General features: G+C 46.0%; 1 protein-coding gene across 3 annotated transcripts in view; it reads right to left on the bottom strand.

Annotated features, from left to right (window-relative positions):
• Positions 1 to 439: 439 nt before the first annotated feature.
• The window catches only part of mtss1 (MTSS I-BAR domain containing 1), a 52951-nt gene continuing 25429 nt past the window's right edge, over positions 440 to 27961 (bottom strand). Inside the window, exons 4-16 of one of the 3 annotated variants that reach the window (XM_066663359.1) lie at positions 24862 to 24946; positions 23079 to 23170; positions 21490 to 21564; positions 17265 to 17422; positions 16808 to 16915; positions 16606 to 16703; positions 15392 to 15482; positions 14051 to 14170; positions 12623 to 12754; positions 11221 to 11377; positions 10701 to 10727; positions 4397 to 4668; positions 440 to 4278 (exon numbers count right to left, since the gene is read on the bottom strand). In XM_066663359.1, coding sequence (XP_066519456.1) covers positions 3175 to 4278; positions 4397 to 4668; positions 10701 to 10727; positions 11221 to 11377; positions 12623 to 12754; positions 14051 to 14170; positions 15392 to 15482; positions 16606 to 16703; positions 16808 to 16915; positions 17265 to 17422; positions 21490 to 21564; positions 23079 to 23170; positions 24862 to 24946 — 2519 coding nt within the window. In that variant the 3' untranslated portion in view covers positions 440 to 3174. The remainder of the gene's footprint in view (positions 4279 to 4396; positions 4669 to 10700; positions 10728 to 11220; positions 11378 to 12622; positions 12755 to 14050; positions 14171 to 15391; positions 15483 to 16605; positions 16704 to 16807; positions 16916 to 17264; positions 17423 to 21489; positions 21565 to 23078; positions 23171 to 24861; positions 24947 to 27961) is intronic. The other 2 variants (XM_066663361.1, XM_066663360.1) reach the window with 2 other exon arrangements.

The following is a 27961-nucleotide window of genomic DNA, read 5'->3' on the forward strand; positions in this document are numbered from 1 at the left end:
CCCTCACAGAGAGAGTGAGGACAGTAGAGGACCTCCATTCACCAACACACCAGAGGAACACAGTTCCACACACAGAACCCTGCATGATTTAATTGTTTTCTACACACACTCCTCTCATTAAAGTAACCTTAGGTCGTATTTTTACCTTAATATTCTGGCTTCAGGATGATTGTGATGCTTCACTGAGCTGTAAAATGGAGAACAGAACATGTTTTGTTTCTGCTCTGGGATTAACACTGCAGAAACTCCACTATGTAACTCTTGGAGGAGGGTAGGAAACGGTCACCTCTCCCTGCTTCACTCCCCTTGATCTCAGGAGAGTGCTGCAGAACTGAGTTACCCTCTGCAACAGTACATAAATACAGAATCTTACCTCGTGTTCCTTTAAAGCAGATGTCTCCACACTTTCGAACCAAACATAAAAACAGAATGAGCTCTGAGAAGCAGCAGGATTTAAAACAGAGCGTGGGTGATGACTCTATCATGGTTACGGTGTGTAGACTCCTGCACTGCTCTCCAGAGCACACCTGTATAGAGTTGAATAGATCAGTGGTTCCCAAAGCGGAAGGTGGCGCCCCTATGTGTGGCGCTGTGAGGTAAATAAACGAGGAACATAACAGATATCACTTGTAATAACCCACTGTGAAGGGGATTTGTCACTTTATTACGTTTTGTTCAGTAAGATGCTGCGGTTTTGTACGAATCACAGTTTAAAGTAAAATCCACCAGAGTCTGGAAGCAAAATATTCTGCTGCGTTTGTTGGAGAGGGGAGGGGCTCAAAAATATTCGCATCTAAAGAAGGTGGGGCACAGCAGACAAGTTTGGGAGCCAGTGCTTTAGAGACAGGAGACGTCCTCTAGTACACAGCCGGGGGGACGTTAAAGTCAGGTTTAGTTCATCCTCCTGTGAAGAGGCCTTTTACCATCACCATGTTTCACGGCATTACCCTGAACTCCACTTTAAAACAGAACTCAGCTGCTTCAAAACTGATTTAAAGAAAGTGACAACAGTCAAAGATACAAGTTTTCACCAGAAGATTTTAAAACAAGAAATAAAATAAAACAGATTTAACAGAAGATAAGACTTTAAATTTCCATAAACAGTCTGCTGCCACGAATTTCAGGAGGGAGAGGATTTCTGAACGACTCCGAGCTTCAAACTTTGGTCAACAGGATTCAAATGATTCATAAGATTCAGAATTAAACAGGAGTCCAAAGAGTATGAGTCAGAATCAAATAGGAGTCAAAGGACCTGAATGATTCAGAATGCAACAGGAGTCAAAATACGTAAGTGATTCAGAATCCAACAGGAGTCAAATGACCCGGATGGTTCAGGAGTGAATATGAGATTAATGATCCGTACAGTTTTAAAAACTGCAGGAGTCAAAATAACATTCAGAATCAAAAACCGGAGTTAAATGACTCACACACCAGAGTACTGAACAGGAGTCAAATCATCCATATGAGTCTGAAGAGTCAAAAAATTTGTACAATTCAAAACTGAACAGGACTCTAAAAATAAATGTGATTTATAAAAAGGAGTTGAATCATCTAAATGACCTAAATAGTTCTGAATCGAACAGAAGTGAGTGACTCATTTGACTAATTATTGAGCAGGAATCGAATTGTCCAAACAATTCTGAATCAAACAAAGTCAAAGGGTTCCTATGATTCAGTAGGCAGCAAGTGTCCAAAGATTCAGTTGATTCAGAATCAAGTAGGGAGGAATGAACAGCCACAGTGTCACAAAGAGTCCAATTTCCCAGTCCTTCATTCATCAATCCATCTTTACTCCTCCGTCTCAGCCCCCACTGTTTTTTTCACGGAACTGAAGGCCTGGTTGGGGCAGATAAAGGCAGTGGATCCGAGTTCTTTTACCCTGCAGTTAAAACTATACAAAAATAGAGCCACTTATTCTAATAAAACTAAACTAAACCAATGAGGAACAGTGAAGTCTCAGCATTTCGCAGATATACACACACACACTGATTTTATATCTGACTGTAAGAGTGCTATAAGAGAAAGAAAAGCCTTGCTTGCTCAATAACAATATAAACAAATAATTTTAATATATCGTAAGCTCCAGTCTTCGCGTTTTATCTATTTCTCTACACATAAATTTGTATATACACATAAGCACTGCAGAATTACCTTTAACTTATCAAGAGCTAACATTCATACGGACTCGCTGCTGTTGCTGCAGACACCGGCAAAGTTGTCTTCATGTGGTTTTAACACAGTGTAACTGAACTGCTTCACTCCCGAATCGATTACGACACACGAAGAAACAAATCGTACATCTGTCCCGTTAAAGACGGCTCACGGAACAAAAGAGAATGTAAACAAGGACACAGTGTCACTGACGCAAAGCACCTCTCTTACTACTCTTGCCTCATAGATGTGTTCTGTGAGGTTCCCTGATGTTCTCTTAAGTGCTCAACCTCAATACGTCAAACTTGAACGGGCACACGGACACTAAACGCTGATTACAGAGAGTGCTAAAGTTGGTTTTGAATCACATTTTCACATTTCTACTTGAAGGAAACGTTATTCACGAAAGAAAGAGCTGACCCTCACAGAAAATCGAAAGCGTTTTGGTAGCTGGAGAAAACGAACGAGGGGAAATACAATGCTCTTTCTGCAGCAACCATAAATTTAATATTTCTCTCTGAACATATTTTATTTTTATTTTATTTTTTTTTTTAGATATTTTTGTGTCTGTTTTACAATTATTACAGACTCTAAAAACGCAACATTCATTCATTCATTGTCTGTAACCCTTATCCAGTTCAGGGCGGCGGTGGGTCCGGAGCCTACCCCTAATCACTGGGCACAAGGCAGGAACACACCCTGGAGGGGGCTAGATTCTTCTTTGGAATAAATTCTTCACCTCTTTGTCTAAAATATTCTCTTCTCTTTTGGGGATTCCTGTATTATTTTAGTTGCTATATTTCACTATAAATATTTGGGAACTCCTCACATCTCCATCCTGAGACGTTCAAAACAAAGTCAGTGTGTTCCCGTAATCCACAAATTGGGGTCCTCTGCAAGTCCGGAAAAGTCTGGAGATTTAAACAGTGTCGAACCGTGAAGCACACCCCAGCTCCATGAGGTGCTCTGCATCTATAACCCCACCCCAGAAAGGAAGGAGGGGTGACGGAGGGGTAATAGGGGTCACTTGTCGTAGACTTTGGTAATGAAAGGAGCCGAGCGATCATTGGTGAGAGTTCTGCGAAGTTTGACTCCTCTGCGAATGATGCTCAGCATGTCTCCTCCGGACGCTTGGACACCTTCAGCATCGTCTGAATGATATGTGGCGCCCTCTGCTGGCTCGGCCGGGCAGCTGTTCTCTATGGCACTCTGCTGGAGCGGCTGCTCGCTCGGGTGGTTGGGTTCCTGTTGTTGTTGAGTTGGGTGTTGTTTGGGAGGTTGACTGTGTTGTGCTGGTTGTTGTTGACAGTGTTGCTGCTGTAGAGCGTGGTTGTAGTGTTGCTGATACTGTGGTGGCTGTTGATGCTGATTGTACTGTTTTGGAGGTTGCTGATCGTAATGTTCTTGTTGATTGTACTGACTCTGAGGTTGCTGCAGTTGTTGATGGTGGTTGTAATGTTGTTGCTGCTGTTGTTGATTGTACTGTTTCTGTTGTTGCACTAGTTGTTGATTGTAATGTAGCAGGTTAGACTGTTGTTGCTGATTGTACTGTTGGAGCTGCTGCTGCTGGTTGTACTGTGGTATCTGTGGTTGTTGTTGATTGTACTGTTGTAGTTGTTGCTGTGGCTGTTGTTGGTTAGACTGTTGTTGATTATACTGTTGTAGTTGTTGCTGTGGGTGTTGTTGTTGGTTAGACTGTTGTTCTTGATTGTACTGTTGTAGCTGTTGGTTAGACTGTTGTTGTTGATTGTATTGTGGAATCTGCTGTTGTTGATGCTGCTGCTGCTGTTGATACTGTTGCTGTTGTTGCTGATTGTACTGTTGTTGATATTGTCGTTGTTGTTGCTGGTGTAGTGCATACTGCTGCTGTTTGCTCATCTGATAGAGCTGCTCGGTGCTGCCCACCGGTGGCTGCCCAGGGAACATGGCGTAGTACGGGGGCGGCATGGCACTCAGGCTCTGCGTGGAGGCACAGAGTGAGTGTTTTACTAGGTTGGTGTTGGACTGGATCAAGTCAGAACCGTGGGCTCTGAGGGTTTGGTTTGGACCCGGAGGACACACCATCTCTTCACTGCCGCTTCCAGCTGAGGACAAACCCACTGTGGACACAGATGGCTTCAGGGGAACCTGAGAACAGAACAGGAAAGTCACTTAACAGTAAAGAGGGAACAAGAGGAAATGGGCTGAGCTCCGTCTCTCCACTGTTCCCCCTGATCTGAGGGAACACTCTGGGTAAAATCAGTACCTGTGGAGTGCAGATGGGGATGGGCACTCCTCCGCTGATGGTCCCACGGCGGATGCTAGGTTTGCTGGAAGGTTTCCGGCGTATCGTGGCGGTTTGGGGCTGTCGCAGCAGGGGCTCAGGGTCCAGCAGGAGGCTCACAGTGGACGCGGGTCTCTTAAAAAGCTTGCGGTAATTCTGGCTCAGGTCGCTGTTCCTGGGAATTGTGGAGGACTTGTCGAAGTCGGACTGAGCGTGGCCATCATCGCCACCGTGGAGAGAGATGTAGTCATAATCTGGATGAGAGAAAGCGAGAGAGAGTTTACCAAAGAGAAAGAGAGTAGAAGGAAAGAATAAATTCCCAGGTGGTTGCTAGGGTGTGGCAATGTGTTTGACATGTTATGCAAGATGGATGTCTATAGATTCTCAGATGACTGCACAACTGTTCCTCGGATGAAGACACACGGTTGCTATGGCATCCAAGATGGCTGTTTAAAGGTGTTTCCAGGATGCTCTATGGTCTCCAGGGTGGTTGTTATGCTCTCCTTCCCATTGATTTCAGGACAGTACTTTAAAGTGAATTAAGAACCAGCTTATGCTTCTGCGTTGAACTGAAACCTCTGTGATGTCCATACCAATGTGCGAGGAAATCTCTAGGGTACCTTGTAGGGTTCATTTTGACGAGAGACCTACATGGTACCCTAGAGATTTCCTCGCACATCGGTATGGACATCACAGAATGAATAATGAGGAAAAAAAAGGCCCAAAGAAACCCTCGCTACGGGAAGCAGGACCATGCGGAAAAAAGGGCCGGTCTTGTACTTGTTTCTTTCTTGGCACAACATTTAATCTACACTTTGTTTCAAACTGCGTCCTACATAGGGTGGAGGAAGATGTTTGAGATTCAGCCCTAGAGGTGTGGTTGTGTAAGTGCAGTGGTGTGGTTGTGTAAGATGTGTGATCCAGACCCTGTGTGTCCTGTACAAGATCCTGGCCTTGTCTCATCTACAGTATCATGCTTGGCCATGGTGTTTTATCTCAAATTAACTCTGCACCTACTTTTAACTCAAATAAAATCACCGATCACCTCCTCCTTCCTCAGACTCATATCACTAATATTCTACATTCACATTACTATAACCCCTTCCTCTGTCATCAGTTCACGTTTACTTCTGTTCTGTTCGCTGTTGTGTCTCCGGTGTTTACCCGAGGAGGATGGGTTCCCTGTATAAGTCTTGGATCTGTAATGCTAGCCCCCAGTGAGGTTGGAACTTGCTATTCCTGGATATTATTCAGAAATCCTACCGGGTGAGCTATCAGCGTAATTGAGGAGTGGACCCATGTGCCTAGCAGCCAGGGAGTGGAACAGAAGAGAGAAAACAAAAAAAATAAAGATATGATAACGGGTGGAAAACGTAAAACGGGTGAAAAAAGCAATACACGCACAAACCCACCTGTTTTCGGGTGGGAAGAGGAAAACAAAGGATGCCAGGGGAGACTGGCTACCTCGTGTTTTGGTGAGTAGCTCCCAACTGAAGAAAACACAAAACAGTAGGGGAAGGAGAGCGAGACCGCTCAGCCTTCTAAGAAAACAGAGAAAAAGAAGGGGAGGGCGAGACCTCTCAGCCCTCTGGGAAAACAGAGAAGAGATGAGCAGACAGATACCAAAATTACCAGCCAGACTTTCTCACACATGTAGTGCCAAAGAACCAGCAACTCAGGATGCTTCTAGTGAGTCTTTATAGACCTGTCACCAGGTGCGGGGTATTATGGCTGATTGGTCGCCTGCCGCTGCCCTCTGGTGGCTGGAGTGGGGTTGGCACCCATGTCAACCCTTACAGGACCCCCCCTCTGAGTGGCGGCTCCCGACGTCCCCAACCCAGCGGCAAGTTTGGATCAAGTCAGGGTCCAAAATACTGTGAGCAGGAACCCAAGACCGTTCTTTCGGACTGTAGGTTTCCCAGTCCACCAGATATTGCATACGACCCCGCACATGCTGAGCATCAAGCAGGCATCGGACTTTGTAAGCAGGGCTGCCACCTACCATATATGAACCTGGTGGGTCAGGAGCTCTGGTGGAGCAGAGCACAGGCTTAAGACGGGACATATGAAAGGTGGGGTTGACCCTCAGAGGGAGGCAAGGCCAGGTGGTAGGAAACTGGGTTAACTCGGCACACAATCTTGAAAGGTCCGAGGTTAACGAGGTGCTAATTAGACGGCAACGACTCAAGAGGGGAGCTCCTTGGCTGACAGCCACACCCGTTGCCCCGGGCAAAAGGTCAATGCAGGCACCATCTTTTGTCAGCATTGTGTTTCTGGGAGGCAACGGCAGCCTGAATAGCTCGCCTGGCTTTCCGCCACTTGGTCCGGCACTGCCTGACAAACCGTTGGGCTGTTGGGACTCCAGCATCCACCTCCTGTTCTGGGAACATAGGGGGAGCGTAACCATTCTGGCACGCAAAAGGGGACATACCCAGAGACGAGTGCCATAGAGTGTTATGCGCCACCTCTGCCCATAGTAATTGGTAAGACCAGGTGGTGGGTCTGGATGAGACCAAGCATCGAAGCATGTTTGCCCGTTAGATTCTGGATGACCAGATGAAAGACTTACATCAGCCCCAAGGTTGCGACAGAAGGCTTTCCAAAACTGACTGGCAAACTGTGGACCTCTGACAGATAGCACATACCTGGGCAACCCATGCAATCTCACCACATGCTTGAGGAAAAGATCAGCTGTCTCCCTGGCTGATGGCAGTTTTTGCAGTGCGATGAAGTGGCATACTTTTGAGAAACGGTCAACCACCACCAGGACCAGTCTGTTCCCCTTAGATTGGGATAACCGCATCTTCTACCCCCCAACGTTCCGCAGGAGTGAGACAGTGGGAGAAGGCAGCACAGGGGTGCAACTTCTGGTAGGGACCCGAGCGCTGTGATAGTATTGCCCCTACTCCAACCTCAGAGGCCACAAACGGGAGAGCTTCCTGTAATAACTGGAGAACTGTTGTCAAGCGTCGCTTGAGCTCCTTGAATGCCTCCTGGGCCTTCTGCGTCAAACCTTAACTGGGCCTGGGCCCAGTTAAGGTGGTCAAAGGCACAGCCACAGAGATGAAATTCTTGACAAACCTGCAAAAGAAGTTTGAAAAACCCAGGAAGCGTTGGACCAAGCGAAGCGACGTTGGCCTTGGCCAGTTCGCCACAGCTGATATGAGCAGGATCCATCTCCAAGCGGTTGTGAGCAACCATGAAGCCTAAGAAGGAGACAGACTGGGTATGGAACTGGGATTTTTCCAGGTTTATAAAAAGATGTACACCGTCTGACATGGGCGATGTGTTCATCTACTGTTCAACTATATATTAAAATGTCATCCAGAGAGACAAACGCATAGTGTTCACTGGCTTCCCTTAAAACCTCATCAATGAGCCTTTGGAAGACAGCTGGGGCATTCATGAGCCCGAAGGGCATAACTAAATATTCATAGTGGCCTGACAGGGTGAGGAAGGCTGTCTTCCACTCATCACCCTCCCTTATGCGAACCAGGTTATAGGCACTGTGCAGGTCCAGTTCGGTAAATACTGAGGCCTGCTCCAGTGCCTCAAATGGTGATGTCATAAGGGGTAAGGGGTACCGATCCTTGATTGTGATCTTATTGAGACCTCTGTAGTCAATACGTGGATGGAGGCCACCATCCTTCTTCCCTGCAAAGAAGAAGCCAGCTCCTGCTGGGAAGGTTTATGGCCTTATAAACCCTAAGGCCAAGGCCTCCTGTATGTATTCTTCCATCGCTTTTCTTTCTGGCCTGGACAAAGAAATAGTCTACCCTGGGGTGGACTTTTATCCGGCAGTAGTTCAATGGCCATATCAAATGAGCGGTGGGGTGGAAGGACTTGGGCTTTTTCTTTACTTTAGACCTTACGTAAGTCCCAGTAGTGTTTGGGAACTTTGACCATATCTAATTCAGTACTGCCCTCCTGCCAGTTTGTCAGGATCCTTCTGGACCCTTAGGCAGGTGGACCCCAAGTCAGAATTGTTTGAGAGAGCCAATCTAAGCAGTGGTTGTGGCGTTGCAGCTACAGGAAGCCCAACACCAGCTGCAAGTTGGGTGCAGTGATCAGATATAAAGTGATCTGCTCAGTAGGCTGCCCGATCTGCAGGGTAATTGGCCGGGTTTGATGGGTGATGACCCCTGGACAGAGGGATCGCCCATCAATAGCTGAAACAGGTAGTGATTCGATCATGCCCTGTCTGCCCACAGTACAAGCAGCGACCACCCCGTATACGGGCCTGGCGTTCCTCAGGTGAGAGACGAGTATGGCCCAACTGCATTGGCTGGGGGTCAGGTTCTGACGGTAAAGACTGGAGGAACTACTCGATGTGAACCTTCCTTATGTCTCGCAGCCTGTTGTCAACCCTTACAACAAGATCTATAAGACTGTCCAGGGAGGCAGGACAGTCCCAGAGGGCCAACTCGTCTTTCAGCTCCTCAGTCAGTCCCTGCCGGAATGCGACGAGCAGAGCAGCTGTGTTCCAGCCAGCTGTCAGCAGCCAGTGTGCTAAACTCAATAGCGTAATCAGCTACTGGATGCCTTCCTTGCGGTAGGTGCAAAAGACGAGAGCCCACCTCTCTGCCCTCTGCTGGGTGGTCGAATGTGCGGTGGAGCGCTGCCGTGAACAGTGAAAGGGAGGAACACACCTCAGGTTGGTTTCCCATACCGGAGTGGCCCAAGCAAGGGCGGAAAAAGCAATACACTGCACAAACCCATTCGTTTTCAGGAAAAGTTTGAGTGGGAAGGGGAAAACAAAGGACGCCAGGGGAGACTGGCTAGCTCTAGAAACAGAGGTTTGGTGAGTAGCTCCCAAATGAAGAAAACACAAAAAAACAGTAGGGGAAGGAGAGGAGACCATTCACCTTCTAAGAAAACAGAGAAAAAAAAGGGGAGGGCGAGACCTCTCAGCCTTCTGGGAAAACAGAGATGAGCAGACAGATACCAAAATTACCAGCCAGACTTTCTCACACATGTAGTGCCAAAGAACCAGCAACTCAGGCTGCTTCTAGTGAGTCTTTATAGACCTGTCACCAGGTGCGGAGTGTTATGGCTGATTGGCTGCCTGCCGCTGCCCTCTGGTAACTAGAGTGGGGTTGGCACCCGTGTCAACCCTTACAGGTTCCTTCCAAGGTTTCTTCCTTGTGTGCTGAGGGAGTTTTTCCTTGCCACTGTTGCTCTTGGCTTGCTCATAAGAGGCTGGGACCCGGATCTCTGTAAAGCTGTTTTGTGACGACATTTTGTTGTGAAAAGCGCTATATAAATAAAATATGATTTGATTTGAAGTATAAACGTGCATATAAATATCGCATGATACCGTGAAGACTCAGCCTCCGTCTTTACGCTTCTGCATTGACTCGAAGCAGAGTCTCTGCCATGTGGAGACAGCTCAAGAGCCCTACACTGTTGAGAGAGTATATACTTCTGTGTTGGTGTTTGTGCGGCTCTGCGACGCTAGGTCTAAAACTCAGATATCTTCCTCTATACCATGTAGTGCTGTACATCTGTGAAGTGCACAATGTAAGGAGTAGGGCCCAATTAGAGACAGAGTGCAGTTTGCATGTGGTGCCAGGAAAAAAAAAACGAATACAACACTGCCCCATTTTTCCAGTGTGTTCCCACGACATTAATTAAATTTTTTCCACAAAGATGTTGGTATTTTTCCCTTGGTCCACCTCTATTTGTTCTGTGGCGTCAGAGGAGTTCACGTGTTCATGTTTCTGGACTTCTTTTGTTCAACTTTAACCATGCTCATCCGAGTGTGGACTAATCTGTTGTTGGGGTCTGTGTTGAGGCGCCGAGTAGATTTCTGGGGCAGTGCTGACATTCTACAAGCATAGGGTTCCGGTGATGTTTTGATACAGTGTTGGTTTGACGCAGAAGCATACATTACATACATACATTAAATCAGGGCTTAAACATTTATAACTCTGTAACTGTAGGGGGTGCTCAGGAGTAAAAATACTAGGTGTTAAGGTTGCTGGACTGTAATCATTGTTATGCATGTTTTACGATCTGTGATCTCCCGCTCTGTGTAATGAATGTGTAATGGAACTTGTCCACAGATGATGGAAGTGAACTTCATGAAAATGGCATCCCTCCGCTCTGGTCCCCTCACAGTGCAGCAGTGTGAACGTTGGATGAGGATCAGGTGAAACACACACACCATGCTGTAAGATTTATAGGACGCCTGCTGCATCCTGTCCACTCAAAGCTTTTATGGACCTCGATGAACACAATGAGGTAAAGACACAGTAAATCAAAGTGTGTACAGTCAGAAACCTACCACACAGAGGGGGCTCTCTCTTTACGGCTGCAAGAGAACAATAAAGCGGGTTTCACTGGTAAAGAACACAGAGCGGATCCACAGCAGTGTGAACACAAGCCAAAATAAACCACATTGAGGTCCACAAACCACTTGGGTCATGTGTTTATGGCCAAATAAGAAGTTCCAGAGTCTGAGATTAATGTTTGTAGTATATAAATCAATCATGTGGTAAACTCCAGCATTCAAAACCGGACAGTTTTCCCTGTACACACTTTATTTAAAAACCACATTAATTTCTGTCTCCAAGAAATCCAGCTCAGACCCGGAACTCCTTATATATGGGCACGTCATAACAGATACAAACATTACCATATCTCATTACCACAAAAGATCCCCTATCACTAGACCATTCATTCATTCATTATCTGTAACTGCTTGTCCAGTTCAGTATCACTAGACCATGTTTAGTTTAAATATTTAATTCAGCTGTGTGTGAGTGAGTGAGTAGGTATGTGTGTGTGAGAGAGAGTGTTCTCACCGTGCTGGGAGGGGATGGTATCCTCGGAGCAGGACGGGGTGGTGGTCTGGGTGCTGTATCCGCTGGAACAGTGCAGTGAGTCTCGACTGGTCCGAGGGGCGTCTGAGTTTAGCCCCCCACTGAGGGTTAGCGCTAGCTGTTCTCGCGCTGATTGAGGCTACGAAAACGAAAGACGACCAATCAGAACACAGACAGAAATAACACAGCACTCACAAATCTGACACAGTGAGGCTCCGGAGCGATGCAGTCACTATTCGGCTTGCTCTGAACCATGAAAAACAGCGACTAAACAAGAACCCGCTTCCAGAACCAGGACCTGATTTACCTGGTGGAGGAGTGGAAAAGTCAAGTAGAGTACAGTCAAGTGGAATAAAAAAAAAACTAGAGTAGAAGAAAGTAGTAAAGCAGAGTCAAATCGAGTCTAGTCAAGTCAAGTCAAGTCGAGTAGAGTCAAGGAGTCAAGTCAGAGTCGAGCAGAGGCAAGTCAAATAGAGTTGAGAAGTCAAGTTGAATCGAGCTGAATCAAGTCGAGTCAAATCAAGTTAAGTACAGTTGTGTCAAGCTCAATTGGGTAGAAAAGAGTCGAGTAAATTCGAGTCATGCACAGTTAAGTATAATAGAGTTGAGTAGAGTAGAGCAGAATCAAGTCAAGTCAACTCAAGTCAAGTAGAGTTGAGTCGAGCATAGTCAAGTATAAGTCATTTAGAGTTGAGGAGTCAAGTTGAGTCGAGCAGAATCATGTTGAGTCAACTCAAGTAGAGTTAAGTACAGTCAAGCAGAGGCAAGTAGAGTTGAGTCTAGCACAGTCGGGTAGAGTCAAGCTTAATCAAGTCGAGTACAGTGGAGTCAAGCAGAATCAAGTCATGTCGAATATTCACGTCGAGTAGTCGAGCACAGTCGAGTCAAGTACTGTCGAGTCAAATAGAGTAGAGCACAGTCAAGTAGAAAAGAGTCTAGGAGACGAGACGAATAGTGGTAGATATAGTCAAGCATACTTGAGCAGAGTCAAGTTTAATAGAATTAAGTAGTTAAGTCTGCTCACATGAAGTGGAGTAGAATGAATGTGAGTACAGTAGAGTTAAGTAGACTAGAAAACTAAATTGGAGTTGAGTCAAGTCGAGTAGAGTATAGTCAAGCCAACGTCTAGCTGAGTCGGGCCCCTGCAGTGGAAGAGCAGGGGGAGAGTGAGGACCATCCTACACCTCCATAGTGTGAAGAATATTAAACTCCCATCAGACTCCTGAGGCATCCCCAAGAATCAAACTAACCCTCTCCAGCACTGCGCCACTTCAGCCGTGACTGGTTTCTCACCCTCGTACCCTTGTGCATGTTGTTTACGATGTCGGTTTAAGTGCTCAGCGCCTTCCCGTATGAGCTCTGAAGGGCTGTGGACAATGAGTACCTTTCCGGATGTGGACTGGGCTCTGGTTCTTTCTCCGTGGAGACTGTAGTTCTGAAGAGGAGGAGGAGGAAGAGAGGTACCATTCTCTGCAGCATTCTGACTCCAGGCCTGACTGTGTACACCACTCTGCTCCTACAACACACACAAACACATCTGCTACACAATTTACACTCCACTGACCTACAGTACCATGTTAAGACCTGTCCACCTGACGTTCAGAGCACTCGGTATGGAGGACTGATCTCCCAGAGTGAAATAAAGTGTTGTTCTGGTCAAGACCTGACCACAGCGAGAGAGGGGTACGTCTACACCATGGTGTGGATGTGTAACTGCTATTTATTAGACGCTTTATCCAGAATAGTGGAACTGTGTTCTCTGGAGCGATAGAGTTCTGCTGGTGTGTGGAACAGTGGAATTGTGTTCTCCGGAGCGATGGGGTTCCTCTGGTGTGTGGAACAGTGGAACTGTGTTCTCTGGAGTGATGGGGTTCCTCTGGTGTGTGGAACAGTGGAACTGTGTTCTCTGGAGCGATAGAGTTCCGCTGGTGTGTGGAACAGTGGAACTGTGTTCTCTGGAGCGATAGAGTTCCGCTGGTGTGTGGAACAGTGGAACTGTGTTCTCTGGAGCGATAGAGTTCCGCTGGTGTGTGGAACAGTGGAACTGTGTTCTCTGGAGCGATGGGGTTCCTCTGGTGTGTGGAACAGTGGAACAGTGTTCTCTGGAGCGATGGAGTTCCTCTGGTGTGTGGAACAGTGGAACTGTGTTCTCTGGAGCGATGGGGTTCCTCTGGTGTGTGGAACAGTGAAACTGTGTTCTCTGGAGCGATGGGGTTCCTCTGGTGTGTGGAACAGTGGAACTGTGTTCTCTGGAGCGATGGGGTTCCTCTGGTGTGTGGAACAGTGGAACTGTGTTCTCTGGAGCGATGGGGTTCCTCTGGTGTGTGGAACAGTGGAACTGTGTTCTCTGGAGCGATGGAGTTCCTCTGGTGTGTGGAACAGTGGAACTGTGTTCGCTGGAGCTATGGGGTTCCTCTGGTGTGTGGAACAGTGGAACTGTGTTCTCTGGAGCTATGGGGTTCCTCTGGTGTGTGGAACAGTGGAACTGTGTTCTCTGGGGCGATGGGGTTTCTCTGGTGTGTGGAACAGTGGAACTGTGTTCTCTGGGGTAAGTTGGAGTGGCGAGTTTGATCCAGAACTAATCCCCAACACCAGCCACTGACCCTCACTGATGATTATGAGGCTGAACTCCATCAGATCCTCACAGCTATGTACATGTATTTGAGACGAACACACTCCTCACTTAACACCTCTAAGACTGAACAACACTGTACACGCACACACTATACATACACACAGTGTATAACCACCAACACTGTACAACACACTACAGACACAGGTACAAACACACACACACACAACCGAGTCTCACAATGCTCCTGAGTGTGTTCCTGTGGCGAAGGCGAGGGCGAGAGACACTGGGAGAATTCCCTTCACTGAGAGAACGAGACCCTCCCTCTCCCCCAACCAGGAGCAGAGGAGTGGGGGAGCGCTGAGAGGAAGATAGAGGAAGAAAGGAAAGAATGAAAGAAAAAGAAGGGGAAGCAAAAGCACAAGGTAAACAAGGAGAAACAAAACAAAACAGGCAAAATCAAAAAACTAAAAGAAAAAAGAAAGAAAGAAAAAGTGTAGGAAGACAATAAAGAACAAAGAAAAGCACAAGGAGGCAAAAGAAAAAATTAAATGAAACAATAAGAAACAGAAGCAAGAAAGAAAAAGAAATAATAATTAGAGAAGAAATGAAGGAAAGAAGTAAAGAGAAAAGAAAAAAGAAATAAATAAAAGAAAAAGAAAATAGAAAATAATTAGAGAACCAATGGAAGAAGTAAAAATAAAAGAGAAGAAAGGAGAAAGTAGCAGAGGCACGAGGAGTAAAGGGAGAGAAGAAAGGAGAAAGTAGCAGAGGCAGGAGGAGTAAAGGGAGAGAAGAAAGGAGAAAGTAGCAGAGGCAGGAGGAGTAAAGGGAGAGAAGAAAGGAGAAAGTAGCAGAGGCAGGAGGAGTAAAGGGAGAGAAGAAAGGAGAAAGTAGCAGAGGCAGGAGGAGTAAAGGGAGAGAAGAAAGGAGAAAGTAGCAGAGGCACGAGGAGTAAAGGGAGAGAAGAAAGGAGAAAGTAGCAGAGGCACGAGGAGTAAAGGGAGAGAAGAAAGGAGAAAGTAGCAGAGGCACGAGGAGTAAAGGGAGAGAAGAAAGGAGAAAGTAGCAGAGGCACGAGGAGTAAAGGGAGAGAAGAAAGGAGAAAGTAGCAGAGGCAGGAGGAGTAAAGGGAGAGAAGAAAGGAGAAAGTAGCAGAGGCAGGAGGAGTAAAGGGAGAGAAGAAAGGAGAAAGTAGCAGAGGCAGGAGGAGTAAAGGGAGAGAAGAAAGGAGAAAGTAGCAGAGGCAGGAGGAGTAAAGGGAGAGAAGAAAGGAGAAAGTAGCAGAGGCAGGAGGAGTAAAGGGAGAGAAGAAAGGAGAAAGTAGCAGAGGCAGGAGGAGTAAAGAAAGAGAAGAAAGGAGAAAGTAGCAGAGGCAGGAGGAGTAAAGGGAGAGAAGAAAGGAGAAAGTAGTAGAGGCAGGAGGAGTAAAGGGAGAGAAGAAAGGAGAAAGTAGCAGAGGCAGGAGGAGCAAAGGGAGCGTGAGCAATTGAAGAGTGGACAGGTGTGAGAGAGGAGCAGGTGTGAGGTGGTGCTGAGAAACTGAGAGGGTGCTCTCAGAGGGTCTTGAGCGTCCCGTACCTGTCCGCTGTCCTGTCCTCGTAGGTGCAGGCCGTCCACGGCGCTGGAGATGGAGTCCAGAGAGGGGACGTGACGCACCGTGGCGTAGTTACTGCAGAGAGAGAGCCAGAGAGAAGAGGAGAAAAAGAGAGAGATTTAATATGAACTCTTTCCTGCGCTCGTCTTTTCAAAGCTCAGGCTCCTCTCCACCTTCCTCAGACACAGAGTAACAATGAACCACACATCGCTTCTAACACCACAATATCTCCCTCTCACTCACAGCACCTCCCCAGGGCTGTGGACTACAACAGATCAACTCAATAATCTCACAACTTACTGCAATTAATCACAGAGTACTTCACTGTCTCCTCTCAAGATGGTAGCTTTTATTAACCGGCATTTATTTTAAAAAAATAATAATTATAATAAATCAGTGTACGATGAACACAGCACATTTATATTACTGTGGTCCAAGGCTGTAGAATGAACATGGACGGAGGTGATGTGTCCCCACCAGTATCTAGTGATTATTGAATTGTCCCCCTCCAAAATAAAAAAAAAAAAAGAAAGAAAAAAAAAAACTCTCAACATCTCATTACCCTAGAGGTGCAGAAAGGGTTAAATCTTGTTCTCTCCTCGAGTCCTACTTCCCCGTGACATGCAGGGCCAGTGTGATTGGCTGTGCCTTTCCCTGCTGTCCCCTGAGACTCTGTAGTCATAAGCAAGTGTTTCTGCACAAACCTCAGGTGCATCGTGGGTGACACAAAGAGACGAGTAAGACACTTAAAGTCAAGTTCGCTAACGAAATGAGTCCATCGTAATAACAGCAGGCTACACGCGTCTGTACCTGTGAATAACACGGTTTAGAAATTAACTGCTAGAAAAAAACTAAATCAAGTAAACAACAGAACTTCAACTTCACCGGCTGTCGTAGTGTGTCCTGTGAAACATCACAAACTGAAGTCAGAGATTCTCTGCTGGAGCAGGACTTCCCACAGGGGGAGCTGTCCTTCCTCTGTGTAAAATGTGTAATGGGGGTGAGCCAGAGAATCAGCTGGGGGATGGAAACAAACCTGCGCTGAACACACTGCTTATATAAGGACGTAGATCACTGCCCTGTCCTTTACCTTCAGCAGGTTTACTATTTAGGGGTCCATTGTTTACAGAGCCACACTGCGCCCACATCAGAATAAACTAAGGCTGTGTAAGTGAGAGAACAGTAACAGTGCTGGTACCTGCTGATGCTGCTCTTTCTGGAGAGAGTGTTGCTCGGAGATGCAGGAGGAGTTTGGTATGAGTAAATATAATCAGATCCTTTCAGATCCAGGATTACCTACAGAGAGAGAGAGGGAGACTCATTATCAACTGCTGCTCTCTAGAGTGCAGGTAGAGTGTGCAGTTATACATGTTCATGCTGTGGGGTAGCGGGGTAGTTACCTGTTCGCTGGCCGGGGGTAAGGTGTTGGGATCCACTGTCAGGCTGCAGAGATCTTCCAAGATGGACTGCAGGTGTGTCACTTCCCCCAGCACACTGATCTCCTCATCCTGAAACAGGTAAACACACCTGTTCACAACCACAACTCCTTATACAGGCATTCAGACACACCCACAAATACTTATACCGACACCAAGCCACACCCACAACTCCTAATACAGACACCAAGCCACACCCACAACTCCTTACATGAATACCCAGCCACACCCACAACTCCTTACATGAATACCCAGCCACACCCACAACTCCTTATACAGGCATTCAGACACACCCACAACTCCTTATACAGACACCAAGCCACACCCACAACTCCTTCCATGGCCATACAGCCACAGGACTGATGTGATCTGTGCCCACTGTCTCTGTCCGTATGCCTGGTGGAATGTGAGTGTAACTCACCAGGACAGGTTTGAGCATGGAGACAAAGGAGCAGAAACGTCCTCTTTCCTCCATGAGCGCTCGGCACACTGCCCTCTTCTCCGTCTCCTCCAACTCAGCGTAGCGAGAGTTAACGTCTTGAAGAGCACTGTCCAACTGCAGGCGGACCTCATCCTTACCTGCACACAAACACACACACAAAAACGAAAATCAGTATGGGTTTTATCCTCCAAGACTGGAGTCTTGTTTCACACTGTGTGGGTTGGTGGGCTCCAGAGTTGATATGTCCTCTATAACATATTATAGCTCTGTTTAAACAGGTTAGCTTAGGTCTATGGGCTACAAAACATCTTCATGAAGTCCTTTGCAAAAAAATCACTCTCAGGGAGATCTCACCAGCTCTGTTCCTGTCATAATGAGCCGTTTCAGGGCTCTGTCACTTTTATGCAAATAAGCTGTTGCTGGCTACACCTCACCAAGCCCAGCATTTAAGGTGGAACTGAAATTTCGAAGAGCTCAACTTAGCAATGGGAAATAACTGATATTTTTTTAAGGTATAAAATAGTAAGACTTTACTGGTGTGTTTGGGGAAGTTTAAACAAGTACTAGACCGTATAAAACATCGGTATATGTTCACTTTCAGCTTCAAAGTTTGGTGAGGAGTGAGCGGTGAGGAATAAAGTGTTAACAATGAAGCATGAGAGGTGAGGAATAATGAGCGAACAGTGAAGAGTAAGGATTGAACAGTGAAGAGTGAGCAGTGAGGAATAACGAGTGAACAGTGAAGAGTGAGTGGTGAGGAATACCGAGAGAACAGTGAAGAGGAAGGAGTGAACAGTGAGCAGCAGGCAGGAACACACCCTGGAGGAGGCACCAGACACACACACACACTCTAAAATAATAGTGTGTGGGTTGGTGGACTCCAGATTAACACATTTCCTCACCATACGTCCTTTTAAAGTCCACGGAGTAGAAGTAATAATGACTGTGATGAAGACGGTTCGAGTCGTGTGGGTGGGAGGAGTGAACAGTGAAGAGTGAGGAGTGAACAGTCAGGAATAAAGAGTGAACAGTGAAGAGTGAGGAGTGAGCAATGAGGAATAAAGAGTGAACAGTGAGGAGTGAGTGGTGAGGAATAAAGAGTGAACACTGAAGAGTGAGGAGTGAGTGCTGAGGAATAAAGTGAACACTGAAGCGCGAGGAGTGAGTGGTGAGGAATAAAGAGTTAACAGTGAAGAGTGAGTAGTGAACAGTGAAGAGTGAGAGGTGAAGAATAATGAGTGAACAGTGAAGAGTGAGAGGTGAAGAATAATGAGTGAACAGTGAAGAGTGAGGATTGAAAAGTGAAGAGTGAGTGGTGAGGAATAACGAGTGAACAGTGAGCAGCAGGCAAGAATACACCCTAGAGGGGGCACCACACACACACTCTAAAATAATAGTGTGTGGGTTGGTGGGCTCCAGATTAACACATTTCCTCACCACACGTCCCTTTTAAAGTCCACAGAGTAGAAGTATTAATGACTGTGATGAAGACGGTTTGAGTCGTGTGGGTGGGAGAAGTGAACAGTGAAGAGTGAGGAGTGAACTGTGAGAAGTGAATGGTGAGGATTAAAGAGTGAATAGTGAAGAGTGAACATTGAAGAGTGAGGAGTGAGCAGTCAGGAATAAAGAGTGAACAGGGAAGAGTGAGGAGTGAGCAATGAGGAGTGAAGAGTGAAGAGTGAGTGGTGAGGAATAACAAGTGAACAGTGAGGAGTGAGCAGTGAGGAATAACAAGTGAACAGTTAAGAGTGAGGAATAGCGAGTGAACAGTGAAGAGTGAGGAGTGAACAGTGCGGAGTGAAAAGGACTCTGGAAACTGTATATATTTACTCCCAGTGAAGTGTGTTCTGTTCAACACCAGGTGGCAGCAGAGGGTTGAACACCGGCAGCTGTGAGACTGTTCTGATGTCAGAACACACACATACACAGTCCGTTTGTTGCCTTTTCCACATGTTCATTTGGTTAAACTGTAATTATTAATTATTTAATGTTTAATATTTTTCTTGATTCTTGTTGTTCTTTTAACTTCTGCTCTATCAACATTATTATTTATTTATTATTTAAATAATATTGTTTTATTAATGCTTTGGCAAAACTGGATCTAAATATGGTCATGCCCATACAGACTACTGAAAGAGAGAGAGAGAGAGAGAGAGAGAGAGAGAGAGAGAGAGAAATAAAGAGAGGGAGAGAGAAATTGGGCAAAGGGAAAGAGTCATGTGAGAAGTGTTTATATCACATGACCAAGTTTGTCCCTTTATCTCTCCATCCATCACTCACCCCTCTCTTCACTCTGCTTTCACTTCTGCACTCTCCCTCTCTCTCTCTATTTCTCCATAACCCTCTCTCTCTCTCCCTCTCTCTGATGGTAATGTGACCTAGACGCAGTGTGCAGTCATTTTGTGAAAGAGTAAAAATACACACCACCACATTTCACACATTCCAGGAGCATCAGGCCAACCGTGTGAGTGAGAGAGAGACAGAAGAGTTCACGATCATATGTACCCCCCTCACCCCACACACTCACTCTGCATATGACCAGTAGCAAGTTAACAAGGCCACACACACACACAGGTCACCCCCTGTCCTCACCGTGGCCCTGTGCTAAAACACGGTTCCTCTGTTTCTGGAGGAACAGTAAACACTGCAGTGGAAAGCGTCCGTTAAAAGCTTCACTGAGGAACAGAGGAACACTGTTCTAATCCAAACAGAACAGAGAGAGGAACCATTAGAGCCACTGTTCCCTTACAGCAATGACATCACCTCCACGACTCAGCCCTGCGTCAACAAACAGCAGCTCCAGGTGTATAGGGCGTACACACACACACACACAAATCCTGTGATCTAACTCTGACTCAGACGAGTCCGCAGACACCACAAAGAAATGAACCTCACACTCCATTAAAGCTGCAGTCAGTCGTTCCTCCCACCCACACGACTCTTTCATCGTCATTATTACTTCTACACCGTGGACTTTGAAAGGGACGTATGGTGAAGAAATGTGTTCATTAAAACGAGGCATTTCTGGTGTCAAGCACAGAGACTTTAGAATGGCCCCGCCCCCCCCCGTCTGAGGCTGTCCTATCACAGCGCTGGACCCGTGTTTATGTGAGAGCACAAAGACGAGGTTAAACTCAGCAAAACAGACACAACGAGTGCGGAGAAATAAGAGCACTGAGTAAAAATGGAGAAGAAAGAGAACAGAGTGAAAACGGCTAAAAACCAGAGCTTCTGCTCCTCACTGCTGTGCGCTCGGGGTCGGGGTGAATGAGCGGCTCATTATGTGTGTGTGTGTGTGTTGTAAGCCATTGCCCTAGTACACACACATCTGAAGTGATTTATGTCAGCAATAATAACAGAGAAGATCCCCTCTCCACTCTCTCCTCCTCTGTGTTAAAGCTGTGGTTCGGAACTGTTTCTTTTGAAGCTGTTGCCACTGAGACCTGCTCAGAGAAAAGTGACCATAACATTACAAACAGTAAAGCGAGTGGGAGCATTACCCATGTCCACACTGCCCCCCCACAGATGTCTTTCCTCTCGACTGTTAAATATTTCATGTCGTAATAGCTGTGGCCTGCGTAGCCGGTGTTTACTTCCCTCAGCGTTTCAGCATGGAGCCTGTGCTTCATGTTTTTAATCATGATTTTAATTATTTTTTCTCTGGGAGAAGAGTGAAATAGACTGGAGTTGTGCTGCGATGCATCATGGGATTGCCTTTGCAGCTGAGGAACGTTGTGGCCTTAAATATCAGGCAGATTAAGGTATCAGTAGGCAGTGTATTTAAGGTGTCTAAGGACTGGGACACCTCTCCTCCACCGAGCGCCGTTATCTACATCAATGACGTTGTAGTTACTACATCATCGGAACACAGCAGCTGTCCTTCACACTGTGTGTAAATCTCACGATTAATGACCAATAGAAACGCTCCACAATTCCTCTCAATAACATCTTTATACACTGACCTCCACTGAAAACAAAGAAGGTTTTTTCTTCTGTAAAGTTCAGTTTTGAAGGAGCGTTTTTCTCTGGACAGGGATGATACCTATACACACAGTTCTAAACTAAATTACTCAATGCTGCTCTAATCAAGAACCACAAAAATCAAATCACAGAATTTAAAGTGAACAGAGCCCATGGTGAGAGTCACTGTAAATCTGTATCTGTCTGATACTGAAGGCGGTGTGGTCCCACCCCCGCTCCTTACCTTTCTTCACCTTCTTCTGCAGTTTGACGGTGTCCGAGGACTTCTTCTTGATGTCTGCTCGAGCTTTCTTATATTCTACAAAACAACAGTCACACTTTAACACGATGAACACCACCTTAAAAAACAGAGAGGCAAAATAACAACAACAAATGTCCCCCATTCTCTCACTCTACGTTTACATTCCTCGTCGCCCTGTGTTTACGGGTTTAGCCCCGCCCCCAACTCGTTTAACTTCAAAGGAAAATCGGACATGACTCGAAACCTCTCTGGTTCAGATAAAGCACAGAAAACTCAAAGCTGTAAAATGATGTTAATGATCACAGAGAGCATTAACAAGGACAGTGCTCCTCATAGCTGTGAGGATCTGATGGAAGTCAGCCTCATCATCATTAGTGAGGGTATCAATAAATATCACAATATAAAATGTTTCAGTAACAACGATATGATCTTTAAACACATCTTCATTATTTCAGTCCACATTCAGTGTCTGTCGCTGACTGATGGTCATTAGAGGGCGTTGTCCTCAGTTTTTTTTTTTTTTAAAAAGTTAGTTTTAAAGTTAGTTTAAAAAGATTAAAACTGACAAAGCCCAGAATTTGTTGCTGGAGGGTGATGTGTCGCTTCTGGTTCTTGGCAGTTTTTCTGTGGCTATTTTATAGATCACATCGACATCAGGATTACATCGTATCGACCGAAATTAAGAAATAAAATATCGTGATATAGATTTTGGTCATATCATCCAGCCCTAAGTGAGGGTCAGGAGCTGGTGTTGGGGATTAGTTCTGAGTCTCACACACAACCCCAACTCATCCCAGAGGAACTGGATGGAGCCCACTCTTATCGCCTCGCCTGAAGTGTAAGGACAGCAGCAGCTCGTATCAGATGCAGTGCCGTGTTATAATCCGTCGTGGGAAAGGAGCGTTGTCTGTAAGAAGCTGCTTGGAGCAGTGTAGGGTCAGGGCCGGAGCACTGGGAACGTGCTCTTTTCCAGATGGAGGTAGGGAACAGTGTCCGGGGGGTGCTGGGGGGGATCATGTTAATGAGATTAAATCCTGACAGGAATAAACCACAACACGAGATTAGAGCGTTAACCAGCAATTACAGCTCAGCACCGTCAGCACACACCGGCTCCAACCGCCCCCCACCACCTCCACCACCAGAGGCCGGTTTATACTTCAGCGCCGACTCTGCACCACTGTGAGCGTTTATACTTCAGCTTACGCTCTGCAGTTACACCCCTACACCACTAGGGGCTGAATCTCACACACCTTCCTCTACACTCTGTAGTACACACTGTAATGGTGTATAAGAGTTACTTTATACATCTGTAAAGTGCACTATGTAGGGAGGAGGGTGCCGTTTGGGACAGAGCAGAGTTTTTACGAGGCGCCAGGAAAGAAACAAACACACAGCGGCAGCTACGGCGCCCCCTGCTGTATCTGAGTGATATCTAGTTGTGGTTCTGTGTGGTTTTGGGACTTCTGTTGTTGCAAATGTTTCAGAAATGTCCAGCTGCAAGTCTTGAGAGAAGGACCTGTGGCCCACAGACAGACACACACGTCTGTCCCACTTTGATAATCTAACTGTACCTTTAGCGTGGTCCTTATCGAGCTGACTAGCCACTTTCTTCCACTCCTCGATCTTCAGCTCCAGAGGACTGATCAGATTATCCATCAGAGCTCTGGAAATATCACACACACACACACACACACACAGAAAGAGAAAACAATAAAGAAAGTTATCCTAAGGTTAGATTATCACCCTCCACTCTGCAGAAGGGAATGTAACAGATATTTAAGGTGCACTGACCCCTGCTGGACATTTCCACGGTCTGTACCTGTCCAGCTCATGTCTTCCTGATACACCTGTGAGTATGAGATTAGTGTGTTATCTAATGAACGTTTCGGAAGGGCCTGATCCTGTTGGTCCAGAGAACACACTGACCGTTAATCACCAGATCTGCCGAAGAAGGATCAGACCTGACCGCGCTGAGGGACGTATGAATGCTTCGTCTGATTCGAGGTTGGAAACAAATGCAGATCTGAGCGCAGTTGATGAATCAGTGTGTGAAACCAAGCTCCACCCACTCTAGTTTATTTACCCATTTATCTAGTTTCCAAAAGTATTCACTCGTCTGCCGTCGCACACTTATGACGTTGAGTGACATCCCATTCCTAATCCATAGGGTTTAATGCGATGTCAGCCCTCCCTCTGCAGCTATAACAGCTTCAGCTCTTCTGTGAAGTCTTTCCACAAGGTTTAGGAGTGTGAACATAGGCCACTCTTCCAGAAGCGCATTAGTGGGGTCAGACACTGATGTTGGACAAGTCCTGGCTCACAGTCTCCGCTCTAATTCATCCCAAAGGTGTTCTATTGGGTGGAGACCAGGACTCTGTGCAGGGTCAATGAAGTTCTACCACACCAAACTCGCTCAGCCATGTCTTTATGGAAATTGCTTTGTGCACTGGTGCACAGTCACGCTGAAACAGGAAGGGGCCATCCCCAAACCGTTACCCCAGGTTGGGAGCTTGAATTTGTCCAAAATGAAGCTCTCTACAAGCTGATCTTGAACAAATCTGAAGACTGCATAAAGCTCGATGGTCTGTAGCGACTAACTTTTCTGAAAGTTGATGACCTCTGCGCACTATGCCCCTCAGCATCTGCTGACCCCTCTGTCATATTACATGGCCTACCACTTTGTGGCTGAGTTGCTGTTGTTCCCAGTCACTTCCACTTTGTTATAACACCACTCACAGTTGATTGTACAACATTTAGTAGCGTGGAAATGTCACGACTGGACGTGTTGCACAGGTGGCGTCCTCTCACAGTACCACTCTGGGATTCACTAAGATCCTGAGAGCGACCCATACCTTTACAAATGCTTGTAGAAGCAGCCTGAGTTCCTAGGGGATGGGTTTTATTCACCTGTGACCATGGAAGTGACTGGAACACCTCAATTCAATAATCTGGATGGGTGAGTTGATAGTTTTGGAAACACTATTTGGAAAGACTTTCTTATAATCTTAGAAATTTAACCCAGTGAAAGCGTCTTTTTCTTTGGAGAGATCATTTCATTATTTCCAAATTTGTGTTTTAAATCAAGTCAAATAATCAGCCTGCAGTCTCGGAAACACCAGGAAAAAGAAACAGATTTCAGAGCATTTCCTGAGTCCTTGTTATAACGGTTACAGAAGCAGGTCAGTGTTTACTGCAGAGCTGTCTGAGGGCTGAAAGGTCACAGGATTTCAGTCAGGAGGCCCACCCTTGCTATTAGAGTGGTTTATGTCTCAAATGAAATGCACCAGCGCCTCTCTGTGGTTTTAGGAGTTAATCCTGATCAGAGAAGTGTGAGAAAGAAGGAAGGATCCTTACGTGGTGAAGAGTTTGAGTTTGCCCTCGATGCTCCTGTGTCTCATACACATCCGAGTCAGAGCCGATCCGATCTCTTTAGTGGCTCCTGAGAAAAGAAACAAAACAAAGACAAAACACGGATTAACACCATCTTAGCCACACACACCCTCCACCTCCACGAGTGATCCACCTGCATACACTAGGGTTCTCTGATACACTGATTCTACAAACAGTTCATTTGCCAGCATGGAGCTTTAAAGTAACACTAGGTAGTATTTCTACCTTAAAACTACAGCTTCAAAATCATTGTGACGCTCCACTGAGCTGTAACAGGGAGAACAGAGCCTGTCATTGCTGCTCCAGATTCAGCTCTGCACTATGGAACATCTGGAGGAGGGTAGGAAACCAGCCCCCTTCCATCGCCCTCTCCCCTTAGATATCAGGACAGTGCTGGAAAAGTGCATTACATCCTGCAGCTGTATCCTTTAAAGCAATCCCTCATTATTTAAAAATAGTTGACCCTCGGTGCACGTCTCAGTCAGAGTGAGATCAGCTTTACCCACTGACTCTGGGAAATACAACTCTGGAAACGAGAGAGGGTCTTTCACTGGATTATTCAGCACACACACACATCTGAGTGCGATTTACAGCAGTTTAAATCAGAAACACTGTATCTCAGTGAGAATGGTGGAATATGGAAGTGTGGGGGATCTGTGTGGAGCCTGTTCCTAATGTTTTGGAGGAAAGTAAAATTACGTGTGGTCTCTGACTTTGCTCATGTAATGGCACTGTTCCACTGCATGGGATCGGCTCGGCTCTGCTCGCTTTATCTGGTCCCTTTTCCACAGCTCCCTGAGAAATGGAGTCGGTGATGTCTCAAACCCCGTCTCTAACGGGACCCCGGGCCTCAGGAGCCTGGCCCTGGGCGAGTCACGGACAGCTCTGCGAGAGATTCTATGATTCAGGCAGGAATTTGGGCGAGCAGAGACACATCCGTCTCTCTCTCCCACACACACACACAGGCATTGATGGTGTGGAATAATCTGGACTTGATCAGTTCCAGAATAAAGGCTATGGCTCTAATCTGAGATTATTCACCTGTAGAGTACAGTGCTACAGCGACTCACAACTCTACTGTAATAAACACAGAGAGAGAGAGAGAGAGAGAGAGTGTATTAATGCAGGTTAAAACAGGTTGTGATGTAAAGATTATGGAGGGAGTGTCTCTCCTGCACTTCACTCCAGCCCTTAGAGGAACATCAGTTCCTTCTTTCACTTTCTTTTCTTCTCTCTCTCATTTCGTCTCGGTCCAGTTTGCTAGGCTTTCTGTCCCTCTGCTCACAGCAGAAAATCCCAACCGAGATGAGGATGTTGCTTTATTACTGCTCCATACATGTTCTTACTCACACACACACCGCTCCACCTTAAAAGATAGTCGCTTCTTACTCACACACCGACCCACCTTAAAAGATACAGTTGCTTCTTACTCACACACAGATCCACCTTAAAAGATAGTTGCTTCTTACTCACACACACGCTCCACCTTAAAAGATACAGTTGCTTCTTACTCACACACACCGCTACACCTTAAAAGATAGTCGCTTCTTACTCACACACACCGCTCCACCTTAAAAGATACAGTTGCTTCTTACTCACACACACAGATCCACCTTAAAAGATACAGTTGCTTCTTACTCACACACACACCGCTCCACCTTAAAAGATACAGTTGCTTCTTACTCACACACACAGCTCCACCTTAAAAGATACAGTTGCTTCTTACTCACACACACCGCTCCACCTTAAAAGATACAGTTGCTTCTTACTCACACACACCGCTCCACCTTAAAAGATAGTCGCTTCTTACTCACACACACCGCTCCACCTTAAAAGATAGTCGCTTCTTACTCACACACACCGCTCCACCTTAAAAGATACAGTCGCTTCTTACTCACACACACCACTCCACCTTAAAAGATACAGTCGCTTCTTACTCACACACACCGCTCCACCTTAAAAGATACAGTCGCTTCTTACTCACACACACCGCTCCACCTTAAAAGATACAGTCGCTTCTGTAGGGCAGCGGGAGGGCAGCATTCCTCTGCTTTGTTTCCAGGGATGGAACTCAAACCCCCCTTTTTTGAGAAATCCGTGTCAAAAACGCCCAGTTACTGTTGTTTACTGGATGTAAGACAAGGTTAGAGACAGACGTGAGCAGTTTGTAGTTTATTATTAAAAGAGCAAAGCAGAAATGAGAAAAGCCGAGACCACACTGAGAAATACTCCAGAGCCCAGAGGAACTAAATCCAGAGGCAAAAACAGAGAGAAACAAGTGAGATCTCTGTAAACGCGAAGACAAAACAGAAGAAAACACTCAGCTGAAGGAAAATAACATGGCCGTTCTTCACATCATTAGAGTCCTAAACACAGTTTAATACAGCGCCACACCTCCATCACCTACTGCTACAAGCGCCAAGAGCCGCTGTGACCTGCTCCCAGCGCCACGCTGTTTTCACCTGTAGCCTGTTCAAATCAAAACTGATATTAAACTGAATCCTTCTTGTTCCTATTTTTTCAAAACTATTATTTACCATAAAATGTTTAAAAAAAACTGTGTATAACTGTGTTTAAAACAGTCAGGTTAAACCTATAGCTATTTGTATTCTATCGATAATTTTAGTAATTATTTTTGAATAATTATGTGTAAAGCAAATTTCAAGTAAAAAAATAAATAAATAAAATAAAAAAATTTAAAAAAGTACAAAAAGTACAAAATTCAAGCCAGAATTTGTCTTATGCCCCCCACCTGCCCTCGGAGCAGAGGAGGAACCAGGTGGCGCTTATGTTTCTGTGGTAAGGTACAGGTGGTACTTGGTCTAAAACAATTGAGAACCACTGCATACGTGTCCCCAACCAGGTTCCATTTAAGGTGGAACGGAGAACCGGAGGAGTGGGGTGTTTTAACCCAGACCTCCCACTGAGACTCAGACACAGAACCGTCTGTGATCAGACACAACAAAGGCTCTGACCGAGCTTCTCCCCCTGGGTCTGATCTACTCCATTAAGCCTCCCCCCTTCGTATCACAAAGAGCCTCTGTATCTGCGGGGGCTGAGGGGT

The sequence above is a fragment of the Hoplias malabaricus genome, chromosome 3, assembly GCF_029633855.1.
Source record: "Hoplias malabaricus isolate fHopMal1 chromosome 3, fHopMal1.hap1, whole genome shotgun sequence".
NCBI classification, from domain to species: domain Eukaryota; kingdom Metazoa; phylum Chordata; class Actinopteri; order Characiformes; family Erythrinidae; genus Hoplias; species Hoplias malabaricus.